Genomic DNA, 18,074 nt, shown 5'->3' on the forward strand with positions numbered 1-18,074 from the left:
CAAATAGTAGGCCTTTTACATCCAAGTAGCAATATCCCTTGTTTAGGGGGTGGGAAAAAGTGTCTTTAAAAAAAGAAAAAAACTATTTGTATAACATATACACGGTAGAACGATAAAATTGTCGCCCTAAAGAAAACAACACTACAGCTTTATTTTAAACGTTTATTGAAAAAATTAATTCAGGTAACTTGATTATGGGATAGAGTTGACATTTATTCAATGTAACAACCTTCAGCCTCAATCACCGCCTTGATACGGGTCCAGAACTGGGAGCATGCCTTTTCCACAAACGTCGACAGGAGCTCAGTGAATATTCAGCGGATGGTGCAATCAGGCTAGCTTTGATGTTATGTGGAAGTCCTGTTGGTGACGTTCTCGATGTATGACCAAATGAAGTCTCCAGTTGGTACAGCTCAGAGGAGGGGGGAAGCCAGTGAGAAAAGGGTGCAAATTGTAGCATTCCTCCTGAAGCCAAACCTGGATCTCTTTGGACTTGTGGGAAGGCGCCGAGTCCTGCTGCCATACTCAGGAGCTGCCAGCAGCCACCTGATTGCACCAGGAGATCATCACACTCTGCAGCACATCCCGGTACACTTCGGTGTTGACTTTCAAGCCGACTTTGAAAATGTGAGGTGGCATGATGTGGCCCTTACTTGAAAGCAAAGAAGATAACCGTGGCCAGAAACTGTTTTCCTCACCCTCGGCACGTCTCTGTTATTTGTGACAATCCAGCGGTGCATTCTGAGGGCGCTAGCAATGGTTTTGTCGTCATAACTTGGATCGGTAGAGAGCATGAGTTGTACAGTGGCGCATCTCCAATCTTGCTCATTGAACATTGTGTCACTTTCAGACATAATAGAAGGCTCCTATCGCTCTTGGGATTTGTACAACTGGCCAACTAGTAGAGGGTCTGCAACAAAAAAAGAAAACTGGTTTCCATCAAACAGAAATGGAATCATGTCGTTTTTTCTAGAGTGAGAATTTTAGCATCCCACCCTGCACAATTAATCAATAATCCATTATTGTTCATTTAATTTACATCGGTCATATTGAAATAGGCTGAAAAAAAAAACTCAAGTATGTATTTTTACTCTTAAATTTTCAGATAAAAAAGTGCAATTATTTATTGTAAGAAAAAATAAAATAAAATCATTCTTTTTAATTCCTTTTTATTCATCATTATACAGCTGTTTCACCCGCAGGAAATCATTTTTTATTAATTGCAAATAAATGTTAATCCTGGCTGGCAGATTACAAAAAAAAATAAAAAGATAAAATAAAACATATGAAATTAAATTTGTACTTAATCCGACGATACAGGAAGTCAGTTCATTATCCAAAAAAACTTCTCAAAGAAAAATTCTTATATCACAAATCATTTAATAAATTTTTTTAAATCAAATATATATATACTAGCAGGCTGTCCGGCGTTGCCCAATCATAAAATACACATAAATATATTTTAATTAATGCAGAATTATCATTTATTATAAACAGAAATATTTTAGTTAAATTTAAAAAAAAATGCAGTTTAAAAAAACAGAAAGAAACTGAGACATGTGCATGCGAGTATTATGATTTTTTTAAAACGTTCTCGAGCTGAGTACTCGAGTTGAGATCGAAACCAAAACCTAAAAACAGTGAGTCAAGTACGATAACCATTATGTCAGCTTGACACGATCTTTAAAAAATGTTTTCAAACCTACTTATTCTTGGCATAAGGAAGCTGTCATGTGAACCATTCACGCATGCGCATCCATGAAACAGTTAACAAACAGATAAAACTCCGATGACCCCCCCCACACACATAACAATTTTAGCCCATTAGCAGCCCTTTTATCCAAATGAAAACATGGGTTGAGAGTTGTCCTCACACCCATTCTCACCTAAATATATATAATAAATATATATGTCAGAAATAAATACAAATTTTGTAGATTTTTTTACGGAAAAATATTATTCTGGATGAAGTTAATTTGAAAATGTATTTTTTTTTTTTTCGAAAGAGTCTTTGAATAACATCAGATATGGTGCCATTCTAAATCCATTTCATTCAGATGTGATCATATTTGGGGTTCTGCAAATACACATGGTCCACATTGAACTTATAAGCCTGGTATCTTTTTAATCAGGTTTGCTTAAAAATAAGCTGAACAGAAAACAAAAGCATTCTGATATATTTGACGAGAAAAAGCAGACAAATTTTGAAAACAAAAGCATTAAAAATCATAGAATTTAACTGAATTCGAACATTAATGCAGATTTAAAACAATTATTCCAAATCCTATGATGGAAGGCCGGAGGTATTGCAGTCGGGTTAACAGTGTGGATTCAGCCATGTTAAAGTTCTGTCAAGATTATGGCTTTCACTTAAGAGAGACACAAATCCATTTTTCCTCCCTTCACTTATGATGTAAATAGGATAAACTAGACTATCAAGCCTTGGTGGAGTCAATAGTCATGTGGAAGGATAAACTCTTAAATAATACCATATGTGGTAGTTCACGGACGGTTTACCACTCTTCTTGGACCAAAATTGTTATGAAAAATAAAGAATTGTAAAGAGATTTTTAAAAAGAAGATGACATAAGGCCACAAATAAAGGAGCATCAAACAAGAACGTAAAATCAACAGCAAAGTTGTTGGTAAAGTGCAAACAATGAGAATGATTTGTTGAACTTGTGCAAATTAATGTTCTTGCAAAGCTTTTTTTTTCTTTTTTTTTTTTTTTTGTAATATATATTAAACTAGCGAGGGGGTACCCGGTGTTGCCCGGGTGTTTGTAGGTATGTGTGAAAGAAAACAGGTGCCCGTGAAAAAAAAAAAAACAAAGCCTTGACGACGCGCAGTTGGAAAATAGTAAAGTGTGAAAAAAAAAAAAAACAGGTGCTCGTTTTTGACTGACGTGACGGCGATAGGTATTCAGCAGTTAGCATTTTGTGGGGGACAGTTTTTAATGAGGTCAATAAATCGGTTTGTTTGATTTCAAAAACCCGCTCCCCCCCCCCCCGTCTGATATGACGAAGTTGAAAAACGTTCACTGGCTCTGGGCCTGTTATTAGAGTCGAGTTTCGCTTTTTGTTTTAGGAAACCCGAATGTGCGGATGTAGGTGGGGGGGGGGAATAATTAACGTTTGAAAGTCAATAAAATTAAATAGACAGGCGAGCTCCGTGGTTAAGTGTGAGATATTACAATTTATAGATGATATAAAAAGTTTTAAGAAGTTGTGAACCGAGCAAGCGCTTCTGTGAAAGAAGCCTTTTGTGGACATCGAGGAAAAGCGTACATACATACATACATTTTCGCTTTTATATATATAGATGTCCGTGAAAGAGAAGTAGAAGAATGGTTGGAGGTTGGAGGTCACGTGAGGTCTGATAAGAGATCAATGACAAATATATGTCTGCAGTGTGAGAAAATGACAAGCACTGTTTGCTATTACAAACTTTTAACATGGCGGCATACTATTAAGCACTTTAAATTCTCATGATACAAAAAATAATTTTTCTTTTCATAAAGCCTTTTTGGCCAGACCAGAAGAATGTTGCCCCCACCCTCACTCTATTTTTTTTATTTTCAATTTTTTCAGCGGATTTTTATTGAATTGACACCAGTCTACCAGATTATAAAAAAAAAAAAAATGAAAAAGTCAATATTTAAATATTTGTAGGAGTGCTCAGTTTCTAATGCAAAATTCTAGTAAATCAATCACCCATTTTAGAACAACTTGATGTTTTTTAGGCCAAATTTTGCGAATTTAGCCCTTTTTAAGCAGTTTAACTTTTTTTTTTTTTTAGATTATTTGAAAAAGCAAAATTTAAAAAAAAAACTAAACTGCTTAAAAATGGTTAGATATGCGAAATTTGGCCTAAAAACATTGAGTGGTTATAAAATGGGTGATCGATTTACTAGAACGTTGCATTAGAAACTGAGCACGCTCTACAAATATTTAAATATTGATTTTTTAATTTTTTTTATAATCTTGTAGATTAGTGTCCATTCGATAATAAGCCATTGAAAAAATTGAAAAAAAAAACGATAAAAAATAGAGAAGGGGGATAAGATTCTTCAGGTTGGCCCCCCCTTTGTAATAAAATAATAAAGTTAAGTTTGAAGGCTACATTAAGATTAGAGTAAGGTGTCTTTTCATCTAACTTGAAAACATTGCTTCATTAGATAACATTTGTCTGCAAACAACACAAATCGGAGACAGAATCTGGTATCTTCAATCCAGTGCAATCCGAATTTCAAAGAATCATCACTATACAATTAATGAACTTTCTATTTTTTTAATGGAGTTATAGAATTATTGTCATCACCTTTTCTTTTTAGAAATTCATCCATAATTAAAAATGAATTGAACAAAACCATAAACCAATGAGAAATCAAATTCAACCATTTTTTTTTTAATTTCTTCAGTTAAAACCTTAATTTATAATGCCTAAATATCAGATAAGAAATAACTACAAAGAACAAATTTTTTAAATGAGGATTCGTTATTCGGATTATTTGGATTCTTTAGAGTACTGTTCTTATCATCTACAAAGATCCGTGGCGCATTGGTTAAAGTATTTTGAAAAATCAATTGTAAAAGTGATATTCTCCTGAATGTTGAAGGTTCAATTCTCAGTGTGGGCGACCAAAAAATACAATTGCGAATTACTTAGGACCTCTATCCAGTCATGGTTAATGGAATGAGAGCATGCTACCCTGTGAAGTAAATAAGGGGTTTAGTTTGAAATTACATTTCATTTCCGAGTTTGACAAGATACACCTGAAGAAGATCGGAGGTTACATCGACCGAAACGCTGTAAAAATAACATTCAAGATAAGAACAGTATTCCAAAGAATCCAAATAATATGAATAATTACAAAGAATTTGTTAATCTAATTTATAAAACTCACTATGTCTGTCTGTGTCATATTTTCAAACTCTATCTCTTCCAAAACTAAAAGAAGTCGCAGAGCAGCGCTAGAGGCTTCAAAAGATTAGATTTTTTATAGACCCTTCTTTTATGGGTCTTTAGCCGGTTAAAATAGTTTTTCAGGGGGTCAAAAATGTATCAAAATTGAAAAAAATTGTTATACATCTTGTACATTCAGCTTAGTTTATTTTTTATTCAGTTCATAAGCATGTCACGTTGATACAGTTGTAACGTCGCCAGCTTTGAATGTTGCAGTAGTTTTCAGTTTCGATTCTAGCTGATGGCACCCAAATACTTTTTTTTTTACTTTTGAAATAACGACTCTTTAATACTATATACGAAATCTGGACACATTAAAATATCATAGTTAAGCGTATTTTACAGCAAAGCCAGACGCCCCTTCCCCTCGCTAGTATTTTAAACGAGATGATATAAAACAGAATAACATGAATATTTATTATTGAAAAATAAAAAATATCTAACAATTTAAACAAATGATTTTTATAAAATTTGATTTTCTTTATCATTTAATAATTAACATCACATACTAACGAGTGAGGAGTTTTTGATAATACAAACGATATAGACATTTTGTTTTAACTTAAACTTATAACCTCTTCATGGCATTCCATTAATCATGTCACGGCACAGTGGCTGGGAACTACCCGCCTAGAGAAACATTCCTATTCAACCTTTAACACAAAGGAACCCTTTATTTTTTAACTTGTTTGAAAGTGAATGAAGGAATTGTTGGGGGGGGGGGGGGGTTCACACCGTTGTGTTAAACGTGTTGCTTTTTTCATGTGCCAGCAACTTTTTTGTTATTTGACATTTTGTTAATTATATGAAAAGCAAACGAAGAGAGCTGAGAATCACTTCCGGTAAATGTTTGCTAACAATATTTCAAACCAATTGTTCTCATCTTAATTAAAAAAGTAATATGAAATTGAAAAAAAAAAAACAAAAACAAAAACACACACACACACACATCTGGTTAAAAAATGGATAACACACTATTACTATAATGAAACCAATAACCTTTTAGTTTTGTAAATATCATGTTTTTAAAACTTACAATTAGTTGATGGATTTAATTAAAATCTTTTAATCATAATAAGTTGTACTTTAAACCCTATGATTCGCTGATAATTAAATTATCTTTATAATTCGTGTAAACTTACTTCCAACAAGATCTAAACATTCGAAACCTTCGAGTGCAGAGCTACTCCTTTTTTTCTTTCCAAAACATGGCGACTTTTACACCTGACGGAGGTCAAAGGTTACATCAACTGTAACATGAGAATAATTGTCCGATTAATCTAAACAATAAAATTCTATTCATTATCAAAACCTCATTTACCAATTGTTTGATTCAGACAATAGGAATTTAAATAAACTTTAAAGTTAGCGGATAAATGTTTGGCACCCGGTAGGATTCTCCATCTCCAGTTTGAACAAATTGATAAGAAAAATACAAGAATAAAATACCAAGGTCTTACGTATGACATTAAAAAAAAAAAATGGAGAAGATCTCTATCATTCCAGTGATTTTAGAGACAACTGGACCCATGAAAAAGAATTTCAAAAGCTACCTGGTAAATATACCCGATGAACCAAGTGCAAGAGAGATTCAAACAATTGCACTTAAAGGGACGGTCAGAATCTTAAAAAGATCTTTCGGTTGGAATATCTAAGTTAGTGGGTGAATGTTTGGCATCTAGTAGAATGCTCCATTCCCAGCTAGAAGAAACTGATGAGAAATTTTTTTAAAAATACATTTTTTAATAAATAAAACAAAATTAGTGAAAAGAATGTATGAGCGTTGATAAACATTAGCAATTTTTTTTTTTTTTACTGATTTCACGACATCACTCATGTCATCATTCATCTCGTTGTCAAAGAAATCCAATTAAATGTCGGCAGCCAAAATATTCATTTACAATTTACTTGTGAAAAAACGGACTTGAAAAAGTTGATATAATTTGTACAGCACGTTTTAAAAATATCCCTCTTATTTATTGTTAAAACGTATACAAAATGTCCCCTGCCTTCAAAAAAAATCTTTGCTATTATTATTATTAAGTATTACTATTATTATTATTAAGTATTATCATTATTGCGTATTATTATTATTAAGTATTATTACTACTACTACTACTACTACTCCGAACCAAAAAGATGAATTTACTTAAAATCTTAAAATCCGTATTATTTGCATTCTTCAAACTATTGTTCTCACCTGGAGTTTTATTTTCACATCTTGTCGGCTGATGTAACCTGAGATCTTCTCCAGGTAAATCTTGTCAAAAATGAGAAATTTTGTTGAACTTGGGAATCTGCACAGAATTTCACAGAAGTTTTTATTTAATCCATGGTTGTGGCCATGGGAGGGGCTGTAGTAGCACAATTCCATTCTTCAGCTGTATTGTATTGTATTGTATTGTATTATATTGTATTGTATTATATTGCATTATATTGTATTGTATTGTATTGTATTGTATTATATTGCATTATATTGTATTGTATTATATTGTATTGTATTGTATTATATTGTATTGTATTATATTGCATTATATTGTATTGTATTATATTGTATTGTATTATATTGCATTATATTGTATTGTATTATATTGTATTGTATTATATTGTATTGTATTATATTGTATTGTATTATATTGTATTGTATTATATTGTATTGTATTATATTATATTATATTATATTGTATTGTATTGTATTGTATTGTATTGTATTATATTGTATTGTATTGTATTATATTGTATTGTATTATATTGTATTGTATTGTATTATATTGTATTGTATTATATTGCATTATATTGTATTGTATTATATTGTATTGCATTATATTGTATTATATTATATTGTATTGCATTATATTGTATTATATTGTATTGTATTGTATTATATTGTATTGTATTGTATTGTATGCAATTGTACTTTTGAGAATTGAACCTTCAACCTCCAGAAGAGTATAACTTACAACTGAATTTTACATAATACTTACGGACAATTGCAGAATTAATTTTTACTTTTGTTTTTAGATATACAATCTTATTACTTACACTATTAATATGTATGTGCACACACACATTTTTTGGAAGAAACGATTGTGAAAATAACATTCAAAACAAGAACAATAGTCCGAAGAATCCAAATAATACAAAGAATCAATCATCTTAGAATGTTTTTTGTTTGCTATTGCAACCTTTGAAACAAATTGAGCACAAATCGAGAATAAAATCTGTTTGAGGAGGATGTAGTTTGCTTGTAGTTTGCATTGTGTGTAATGTGAAAGTAGTTGTGTTTGAAGGCTATTACAATGCGGTTCTGTGGGAAATATGGTAGACACAGTATTTCCCATAAGCTGCATTATATTAGGTTGGTGCAAAAATAATGTCATTTTCTTGATGTTCAACTTCATGTTAACATTTTTGCACCAACTTGACAACTCCTTTCACAAAACCTATTTTATTTGAAACTGGAGTCAGAGAGATTATGATGCAACATATTAGATCTTTTTATTTGGAAGCGGGGGATACACAAGTATATAGCATTGTCATGAAGGAAGTACAGGTTGGACTAATGCACTAATACATTAGTTATGGAAATCCAAGACACCCCCTCCCCAAACAAAATGGGAAGAAACCTTTAATCTTCATTAATCACATCTTTTTTCTTCATCAACGTTGATGTTTCAATTCTGTTTCATTTGATGTTGCAGTCAATGTGCCATCTTCTCTCCATGCATTGTATTTACCTGCCGTTGCCCAGGATACAGTCAAAGTCATTTTAATTTCTAATTGTTTGCACATTTTTTTTTTATAACTTCTACAGAAAAAGAAATAAAATTTTAGTTGTACAAGAAACAATGTTTATTATTATTAAATTTGATCAGTTTTGCTTCATTTTAGTTTTGATCTCACTACCATACACTAGGTTCAATATAATAATCAATAAAGAATTGCCTCTTTAATAATAAATGTATATAATAATAATCGATAGAGAATCGGCTCTATAATAATATGTAATCTGCATGAATTAAAATATTTAAGTGTATTTTATGACCAAGCAATACCGGGTAACCTGCTAGTATATATATATATTTTCACGCACACGCGTTGACTGATATGAAACCGACAATTAAAAAGGAAATTTGCTTTTAGATGTAACTGTTTATAAGAATGTTCATATCATACTCCACACGACTAATTATGCCGCGTTATCAACGGATGTTTGCAAATTTAAAAATTCATATACAAATCTACATTTCATCCGATTCAAGTATGTAAAAAAAATGCAACTATACATAAATGGACAATATGCCTGAATAAGCCTGGGCGGGAGAAACACTGACCGGAACATATGCAAAATAGAAATTATCAACTTTGATGAGGATTATTCCCCCCCCCCCAACATAATAATAAATTCTTTAAAAATTAAAAAAAAATGAAAATAATTTTTTATTCCAAAATAATTCCATGTTCAATTATCCACATTAATAATAATAAAAATAATAAAACCACCCTTTCTTGACCACGACAACAGTGTGGCTTCATTTACTTGTAAAATCACAGTAAAACCCTAATATTCCAAGTGAATTGATAATAAGATTATTAAATGAAATCAGATCAATATATTTGACTGAACGGACAAAAAATTGATTCGTTTGCAATTCAATTGGCATGATCTGTTGGGAAATAAACTTTTATGAAAATACTGCATTCTGTTTCCCAGACTGTACCATATGAACAAACATCTCACTGCACAACTCCCCATTTAGGATGCCCCTAATGTTTCATAGCTCCTTACGTCTCAGTGGCATTGTACCTTATTTGAGGGTCAACAAATGTTTTTAAAAAAAAATAAACAAATCATAAAAAAAAAATCTGAGAAACTGAAACTGGGACATTTCAATATTTTATTGATTATATGGAATAGTTAAACCCAAGCAGTCGTCTGTTCTCTGTTCAACACCCATTACACCACTCAAATAAAAATTGAATTTACTACAAACTGAAATTCATAAGTAACATTTTTTATGACGATGAACTAATGATTTTTCCCGATGACCTTTCTTCATGAATATTAACATACATTGAGGACATTGCGAAGGCTGCTACAAAGAAGGTGGGTTCCCTCTATCGAGCTAGAAGACTACTCACACCCGAGAGTATCCTGCACCTCTACAAGGCCACTATTCGCCCATGCACCGAGTATTGTTGCCACATCTGAGCTGGTGCATCTACCACCAGCCTCCCCCTCTTGGTTAGGGTCCAAAAAAATCTCCAATCTAATAGGCCCCACTTTGTCAACTAAGCTCCAACCCCTGTCCCATCACCGCAATGTTGCATTCCTGTGCCTGTTTTACAAATATTTTAATGGAATGTGCTCTCATGAACTTGTTGCCCTTGTGCCTCCTCGATGTACATATCTTAGACAAACCCGCTTACCAACAAAATCACACCCCTTCACTTTTGAAGTCCCTAAATGCTAGAAAGCTTTTTACTCTAATAGTTTCTTCCTTCAAACAATTAGACTTTGAGATATTAATAATGTTAAGTTAATATTAAGAATGTTAAGTTAATATTAAGAATATGAAGTAGAAAATCAGTTTTTGCCTTCAAATAACCAACTTGGAGGAATTCAGGCAAGTTCGGTTGAAGCAGAGAACATAGATAACTAAAAATTGCAACTGATTTGTTAGTCCATAATTATTGGTTTGACGATAAAGTGTCTGTTTAATGACTTATCAACCCTTTTGGAATTATTTAACCTTGTGTTAGTCACCTGAGCGTTCCAAACATGGTTAATCTCATGAGGTGTTTATACATTTCAATACAAAAAGTTTGTAATATTATTTTGTCAAATATAATTATTCTGCTGGTTCAGGATATATCTACAGTTGCTATTGAAAAGTTTGAATCACTTGTATCTTGTTGATATTAATATAAAATAATACAATAAAATAAATTATAAAACTAAGGAAAAATGAAAAAATCTTAGATTTCGATCACATTTATTAAAAAATACCCACAAGATACACCAGTTTGTGTTATTTTTTAATATCTGTGATGAACGCAAAATGTTTCCATGGATTGAAATAGCAAGAAAAATGAATACAAGTTCATTACATAAACATTACCTTTCAATCTGATTCATCTTCAAGGGAAACTGAGATACAACTGCGCCATACCACGTTTGATAAACCCTTACTTAGGAGAGTACTGGGAGGGAGCAAAAGAAATAAGTTTCTAACTAGAAATTATGAGCGCTTAAGCAAAATTGGGGTGACAAAACATTCCATGGGACTAACGCAGGGTTGATATCAAAGTACGAGACATATTGAGAATGATTCATAGCATATGATTAATTGAACACAAGTTGCTATTTTACCCATGGCCATAGAGAATTCAGGTTCATACCTTTCTCGATCGCATTCATGAGCAAGTTATGAGCAAGTTATCATAATAGATGCAGTTCAATCTAAAAGGTTGACATCAGTCAGGTTGCATTCATATCGATCCTTACGTATTTGAGATTTTTCTTCATCTACCACACTCCCTAGTACCCGAGATATTCAAATACGTTATGGAGTCGATGCAAAAGGGGACGTGATTTAATCCCCAGAAGATTCTATACAAAATCCACTTGAGAAAGATGAAAAAAATTAGAAGTACATAATTGGGTGTGAACGCTGGTAAAAAAAACACGAGGTGCAATGTCAGGAATTTCCCCCAAACTTTGGTTTTCTCCCAATTTTGAGGATGAGCAGGAGGAGTTCTATTATTTACCTAGACCTTCAAAAAAAATTTAAAAAACTGGAAAGTATAAACGCTGGTTAAACAATCTGTATTTTGACTGATGTACCTTCTTCATGGTGATGCTTTTAACACAAATAATTAACAGCAATCATAGTTGAATACAAAAAAACACCAATGAACCATAAACTTGAACAAGGTTGGAGAACAGATTCACTAAAATGTAGTGGATATAAATGTTGATGAGGTCATTAGTCTGAAGAGAAATCGGAAAGTTCACACAAAAATTATAATTCCATATTTTTTCTTCAAAGATTATTTTTCAAGAAAATGTTTACCTTCATAAAAATTTATCTTCATGAAAATTTATTTTCATAAAAGTTTATCTTCATGAAAATTTTTTTTTTTGTAAAAATTTATCTTCATAAAAATTTTCTTCATAAAATCTTTTTTCATAAAAAGTTTTCTTCATGAAAATTTATCTTGAAATTTCACTTGTAAACAAAAAATAGAAATAAAATCTTTTCAGCAGTAACTTCCGAAAATCAAAACTAATTCCAACAGAAAGATTTGTTCTTTGGTACAACAGGGACACACAAGTAGTGTTTTCTTTTGATTCAAAAGCACAAATAAACCATAATACTTTACTTATTTTGTCTTTAAAATTTATTTCAAGCCAGGAATTTATATTTGACATGTTTCCTAGTATCACGATGGTAGGCAAGTCAAACATTTTTGAATTTAACAACAATGGCCAACTTGTTTTTTATTTAAAAAAATCCAAAATTCCAAAAGGATTTTTAAGCATTTAACTTATCAATTACAAAATAATTTCTGTCTCGAATTTAAGTTTAAGGGCAAACATCAAGTATTATGGTTCATTTGTTCTCCTAAATCAAACATTTATTTTCTCACATTCACCTATCAAATAAACGAACGGAGACATTGCCTTAAAACTTGCAAATTAAACTGCATTCAAAAAATCTGATGAAATAATAAATTGTTTGTTCGATCAGTTAGAAAAATGGAAAAAAAAATGAAATCTTGTCACTGTGATTTGTTGATGAGACCCATTTTGGATTGATAAAAAAGACCATCGCCAGCCGTGGCTTGCTGCAAATGAAAGAAAAAATTGATTAAATTTAAGTTAGAATTAAACATTTTATGACATTTTTAGAGAAACATGAAGAAAAAAAGCTTTAAAAAGTTTATACAAAACGTTCTAAAAAAGCTAAAATAAAAAATTATAAAAATGGTTTAAAAAAAAATGTTTAAAAAATGTTTTAAAAAATTGTTTTAAAAAAAAATGTTTTAAAAAAAAATGTTTTAAAAAAAAAATGTTTTAAAAAAAAATGTTTTAAAAAAAAAATGTTTAAAAAAAAATGTTTAAAAAAAATGTAGTAGTTGTAGCTAGTCGACTGTTATGTATTGACAGGACACAAGTCTGTCATCAGTTAAACTTCCAGCAATTCATATAACTGGATGGAGTATTTGCTTATAGCAGCTGGCATTCCAAAATGGTTACCCATCTACATACTGACCATGTTCACTGTTGCTTACCTTCTGTGATTTGTCAGGAAGTGATGTGTCACCATGATTGTAACGCGCTGACATATTTTAACTTCAGCGAATCAATCTTGTACAGATATGCACTTTTTTGTGATTTGATTTGAATTAATAGATGAATGACTTTTAAACGAGTGAAGAGAAATTCAGGGCAAATCATTAGGAAGTGTCGAAACAAGCGTTAAACAACATTTGGAATTTTTTTTTTTGCTTTCGGTCACTGTTGACTAGACTTGTGATCGTGAGATTTGAAGAAAAGATAGGAGAGAGAAAAGCAGAATGAAAATAAACCCAGAAAGAGTGTGGAAGAAAGTGGAAAAGACTTCTAGAGTGACCGTAAGAATGCAAAACAAACGGAGAGAAAAGTAGTCTTTGTATAATAGTAGCAGTTCAACCCAGCTTTGCTCGGGTCCTATGTATATATATGTACTGTTCATAACTTTATGTGCATATATATACATATTAAAAAGTTTGACACATGTCCAGGTAACCTACATCTAATATTTCAAGTGTTTAGACCCAAAATTGGCAGAGGAGTTTGGTAGAGTCTTCAAAGGTTAACTCTTTCAACTTTGACCTCTTGGCAGCCAATTTTTTGCCCAAAAACTGATTAAAAAGCTTGCGGCGTATCTGAATTAGCAATACACTTGAAAAAACTGAAATATCTTAAAATATTTCAATATTGGTATACATAGAAAGAGCTTGATGAGCTAAGAAAGAATCTTTTTAAATTTTTTAAATCTGATTAAAATTAAGAAAGTTATGGCTATTTTTGTGCCTCACACGTTTGGATATTTTTCCCTCTTTAAGATCATATGCGTTTCGTCACATTTTTTACACTACTTTATCAGTAAAAATACTATATCTTTGTTAAAACACAAGACTAAGCAATGAAATTTACCATATAAGTGTATTTTTATGCTAGAAATTAGAATATTCTACTGAAAATCTCCAGAAAGTAATGGTTTCCAAATAATCTGCAGTAAATGCACATAAATATGCTGCAATTCCTTAAAAATACCATGTATCCATTAAAAGAAAAGAAGTTAAAAAAACTCAAAGCTGAATTGTAATGCATTTTATGTATAAATAACTGAAATCTAAATCTAGGACTGTTTAAAAATGAATATATTGCAATATTTCTTTGGTATTATTGTAGATTAATACCTTCCGTTAATTCCCCATCCCATCTGACCACCTTTTCAAAGTATGCGATTTTACCTTTGTAGGCAATTACGTGTGAATACCTTAAAAAAACTTTAATGAAAGATAAACAAGTATTATTTTAGAATTTAATGTAAAATGATTCCTCATTTTGAGCCATTCTAGCGTTTTAGGGCAGTTAACCATTTTTTTTCCTGTCAGAGATAAATCCTGTGTGCCTTTTTTTTTTCTAAAGACGATTAAGCATGGTTTTAAGAGGGTGTTTGTGCAATTATGAGAGGGTGGGGAGGTTGAAACTCTGACTTTGGGTTAATGATAGCGCTAAGGAAAATTGTGTGTGAACATCCTGAAGACTTGACAGAAACAAAACAAAAACAATTTTAGAATTTAGAGTGGGGGTTAGTTTAACAAATTTAATGTCAAATAATTTACCATTTTGAGAGTATTTTAGTGTTTTAGGACAGTTGACTATTTTTTTTATGGATGATAAATGGTGCACTTTTCTTTAAGGAAGGATTTTATTTTTTTTAGACACTTATATGTAGCTTACCAAGGAACTTTGTTTGGTGAGGAGCTTGCCACTTAGACTTAGCGTTATTGTTTGGGCTAAAGAAGGTTTTAAGAGGAAGAGGCTTGCCATTTGTACCTAGGGTTAGAGGTAGGATTAAGGGAGTTTTTTTGTTTTTTTTTAAGAAGGCGTTTGACCCCCATATTTACGGTTAGTGGGTCATAATTATTGGCCTTTGAAAATGTTATGCCTTAGATTTTGGACATCAAATTACTTTTAAATATGAAATTTATTTTTGTTTGTTTGTCGTAATTCTTAAGGGGTGCGAAACTTAACAAGAATTACGACAAAAAGACAAAAAATAAATTTCGTTTAAAACAAGTGACGTCACTAACAGAAAATGTGACGTTTGGAAAACTTATTAAGTATTTTTTGTCCACTTATTTAAATATCAAAAAACATTTTTTGCTAAAGCTAACAAATCGTTCACAAAGTTTTGATAAATATGGTTTTTATTTTCAATTACATTTCTTGTCCGAGTGACACATTATTTCGTTAAACTTTCCAGTTTAAGACGTTTTTTTTTATTTCTCTACCTGGACTTCGGGCCAAGATCACAGTGTAGTATTCTGATGCTACACTTTGCCTTTCCTTTTCCTTTTTTAAATAAATGCCTCGTCGAGTTACTAATTGTCAGCACACCCATACTCGAACTGCAAAAGGAACTGTTAAACAAACCGAAGGGTTACAGAATCGAGGAAGCTGTTCGATTAGCCCGTTCACATGAGGCATCAGCAGTCTATGTCAACCAGCTCCACCAGTTACAGGAATCACCACAGATAGCCGCAATAAACCGTGGTACACACCAAGGCAAGAGATTGACTGAAAACACGGACAAACCTGCAAAAATTGCGAATGCAGCCACCATTTTGGCAAAGAACACTGCCCTGCCAAAAATGACATATGCCACACATGCAGCAAAACAGTTTGCATCTCAGGGAAGCACAAACACAACAAGGAAGGCCCTGGCATAACAGTCATAATCAACAACGGGAGTTTGGCAGGAAAATAAACAGTGTCACCAAACACGACGACCAAGCCATGACTGACATAAACACAACAATGGAGAACCTCACCTTTAGCTCCATCACAACCAACAGCGGAAAATCAGCAAATGTGAAAGATCCTCAAAATGAGGCATTTGTCGATCTAAGCATCAAGCTGAAGGACCACCCAGGCACTCATACCTTCAACTTGAAAGTAGATACAGGGGCACAAGCAAATACATTGCTTATTTGCATATTCTGCAACATGCACCCTAGCAGTATAGACAAAGCTGGAAACCCAACGCCCGAATCATTGACCTCAACACAATGTCTACTAACAGCCTACAACAATACCAGAATAAACTGTTAGGTGCAAGTATAAAAATTCCCCATGGCTGGACACCCAATACTATGTGGTTGATGTACCAGGAGCAGCCATATTGGGCATGCCAACATCAGTAGCTCTTAGGGTAGTGACATGAACTGTGCCATCTCAGCCCAGCACCAAACCATCAATAGTGTAGCTGACCTAATGCATCTCTACCCTGACAGATTCGACCGTATTGGTGAATTTCGGAACACTAACATCTTGGCTGACGGACTATTGCACCTACCACCACCTTGTAATGCGGACCCTATCGAGCTTGATGTCCAGGTTGATACAGTTCATTTTTCCACTGATCACATCGAACAGCTGAGACAGTGTACAACAGCAGATCCTCTGCTTAACCAGCTGAGAAAGACCATCATCACGGGATGGCCAGAGACAATCAAGCAGCTGCCCACTGACATCAGTCATAAGAGATCAGCTCTCAATTGATGAGGGTTTTATCCTCAAAGGACAACAAATCGTCATCCCCCAGACACTACAAAAAGACATATTAGAACAACTACATACTGCTCATTTAGGACAAGAAAAAACAAAACTCCTTGCCAAGGACGCTGTTCATTGGGTAAACATAAACAAAGACATTGAACAGTTCACAAAGTCATGCAGTATCTGTCAACAGCATCAGCCCTCCCAAATGCAAGAGACGCTAATGCAACATGACATCCCAACAAAGCCATGGGACGTAGTTGGCACAGACCTGTTTGATCTCCATGGAAGTCAATGGTTGATCATAGCTGACTATTACTCAAAGTATCCTATAGTCAAACGCCTACCTGATCATTCACCAAGCAGTGTAATAGTGAACATCACACGCCAAATCTTCTCAGAGTTTGGCATACCATCACACCATCAGTGATAACGGACCACACTTTTCAAGTCATTTCTACCGCGAATTCACCAGAATGCGGTTTCCATCATGAGACCACATCATCTCGGAGACCACAAGTGAATGGCTTCATAGAACGTCAAATAAGGACTATCAAAACCATTCTCAAGAAAGCCAAACAGTCAGGAACAAATCCTGAGATCGCACTGCTGCACTGGCGCTGCACCTCAATTTTAAGTGTCATACCAAGCCCTGCACAACTACTCATGGGTAGACGAATCCAATCTCCACTGATCACCAAAATCAGAAACGACACCGATGATCAGGATCAGATATACAGCGCATTCCAACAATGTCAGTAGAACCAAAAGAAGTATTTTGACCGACATGCACTCAAGGAAGATCTACCACCCCTATACCATAGCTAATGGGTAAGGATACAGAATCCTGTGTCTGGAAGCTGGGACTCAGCGACTGTAATATCCCAGGCAGATAGTCAAGCTCCTATCTCTTGGAGAATGCCAATGGGCATGTGCTGCAAAGAAACCGACAACACATAAGAAGTATTACAGTGACGCCTACCCCACAAATGTTGCAAGACCTCCCCAACACAGCTCCACAAAAATGTGTGACATCTGTGAATCCACTTGTGTGTGCAGCCAAATGACATTCAAAAATGTACCCATAGTGGTAAGGTGGTACTGGTACGACCACCATTAAAAATAAACTTATGATAAGCACATACTCATAACCTCCCAGCAAGCATCTCATGGGGCAGAACAATCCCCTGCTTCGCTGTAGCTGTTCAGGCAGTCTACCCTGAACCAGCTTTTTCTATTTTCTTTGTTTTGTTTTACATACCTAACTCAT

At 33.3% G+C, this 18,074-nt stretch overlaps 2 protein-coding genes across 2 annotated transcripts in view; one reads left to right on the forward strand and one right to left on the reverse strand.

Annotated features, from left to right (window-relative positions):
• LOC145279679 (uncharacterized) overlaps positions 1 to 18,074 on the forward strand; it is a 115,974-nt gene that overhangs the window by 86,917 nt on the left and 10,983 nt on the right. The window lies entirely within an intron of this gene.
• The window catches only part of LOC145279669 (uncharacterized), a 49,279-nt gene continuing 40,592 nt past the window's right edge, over positions 9,388 to 18,074 (reverse strand). The window contains exon 5 of the mRNA XM_080130933.1: positions 9,388 to 12,816. Within this exon, the coding sequence (XP_079987059.1) occupies positions 12,751 to 12,816 (66 nt within the window). The 3' untranslated portion in view covers positions 9,388 to 12,750. The remainder of the gene's footprint in view (positions 12,817 to 18,074) is intronic.

The sequence above is a fragment of the Euprymna scolopes genome, chromosome 1 (genome assembly GCF_053919585.1).
Source record: "Euprymna scolopes isolate OS-2025 chromosome 1, ASM5391958v1, whole genome shotgun sequence".
Taxonomy (NCBI): Eukaryota; Metazoa; Mollusca; class Cephalopoda; order Sepiida; family Sepiolidae; genus Euprymna; species Euprymna scolopes.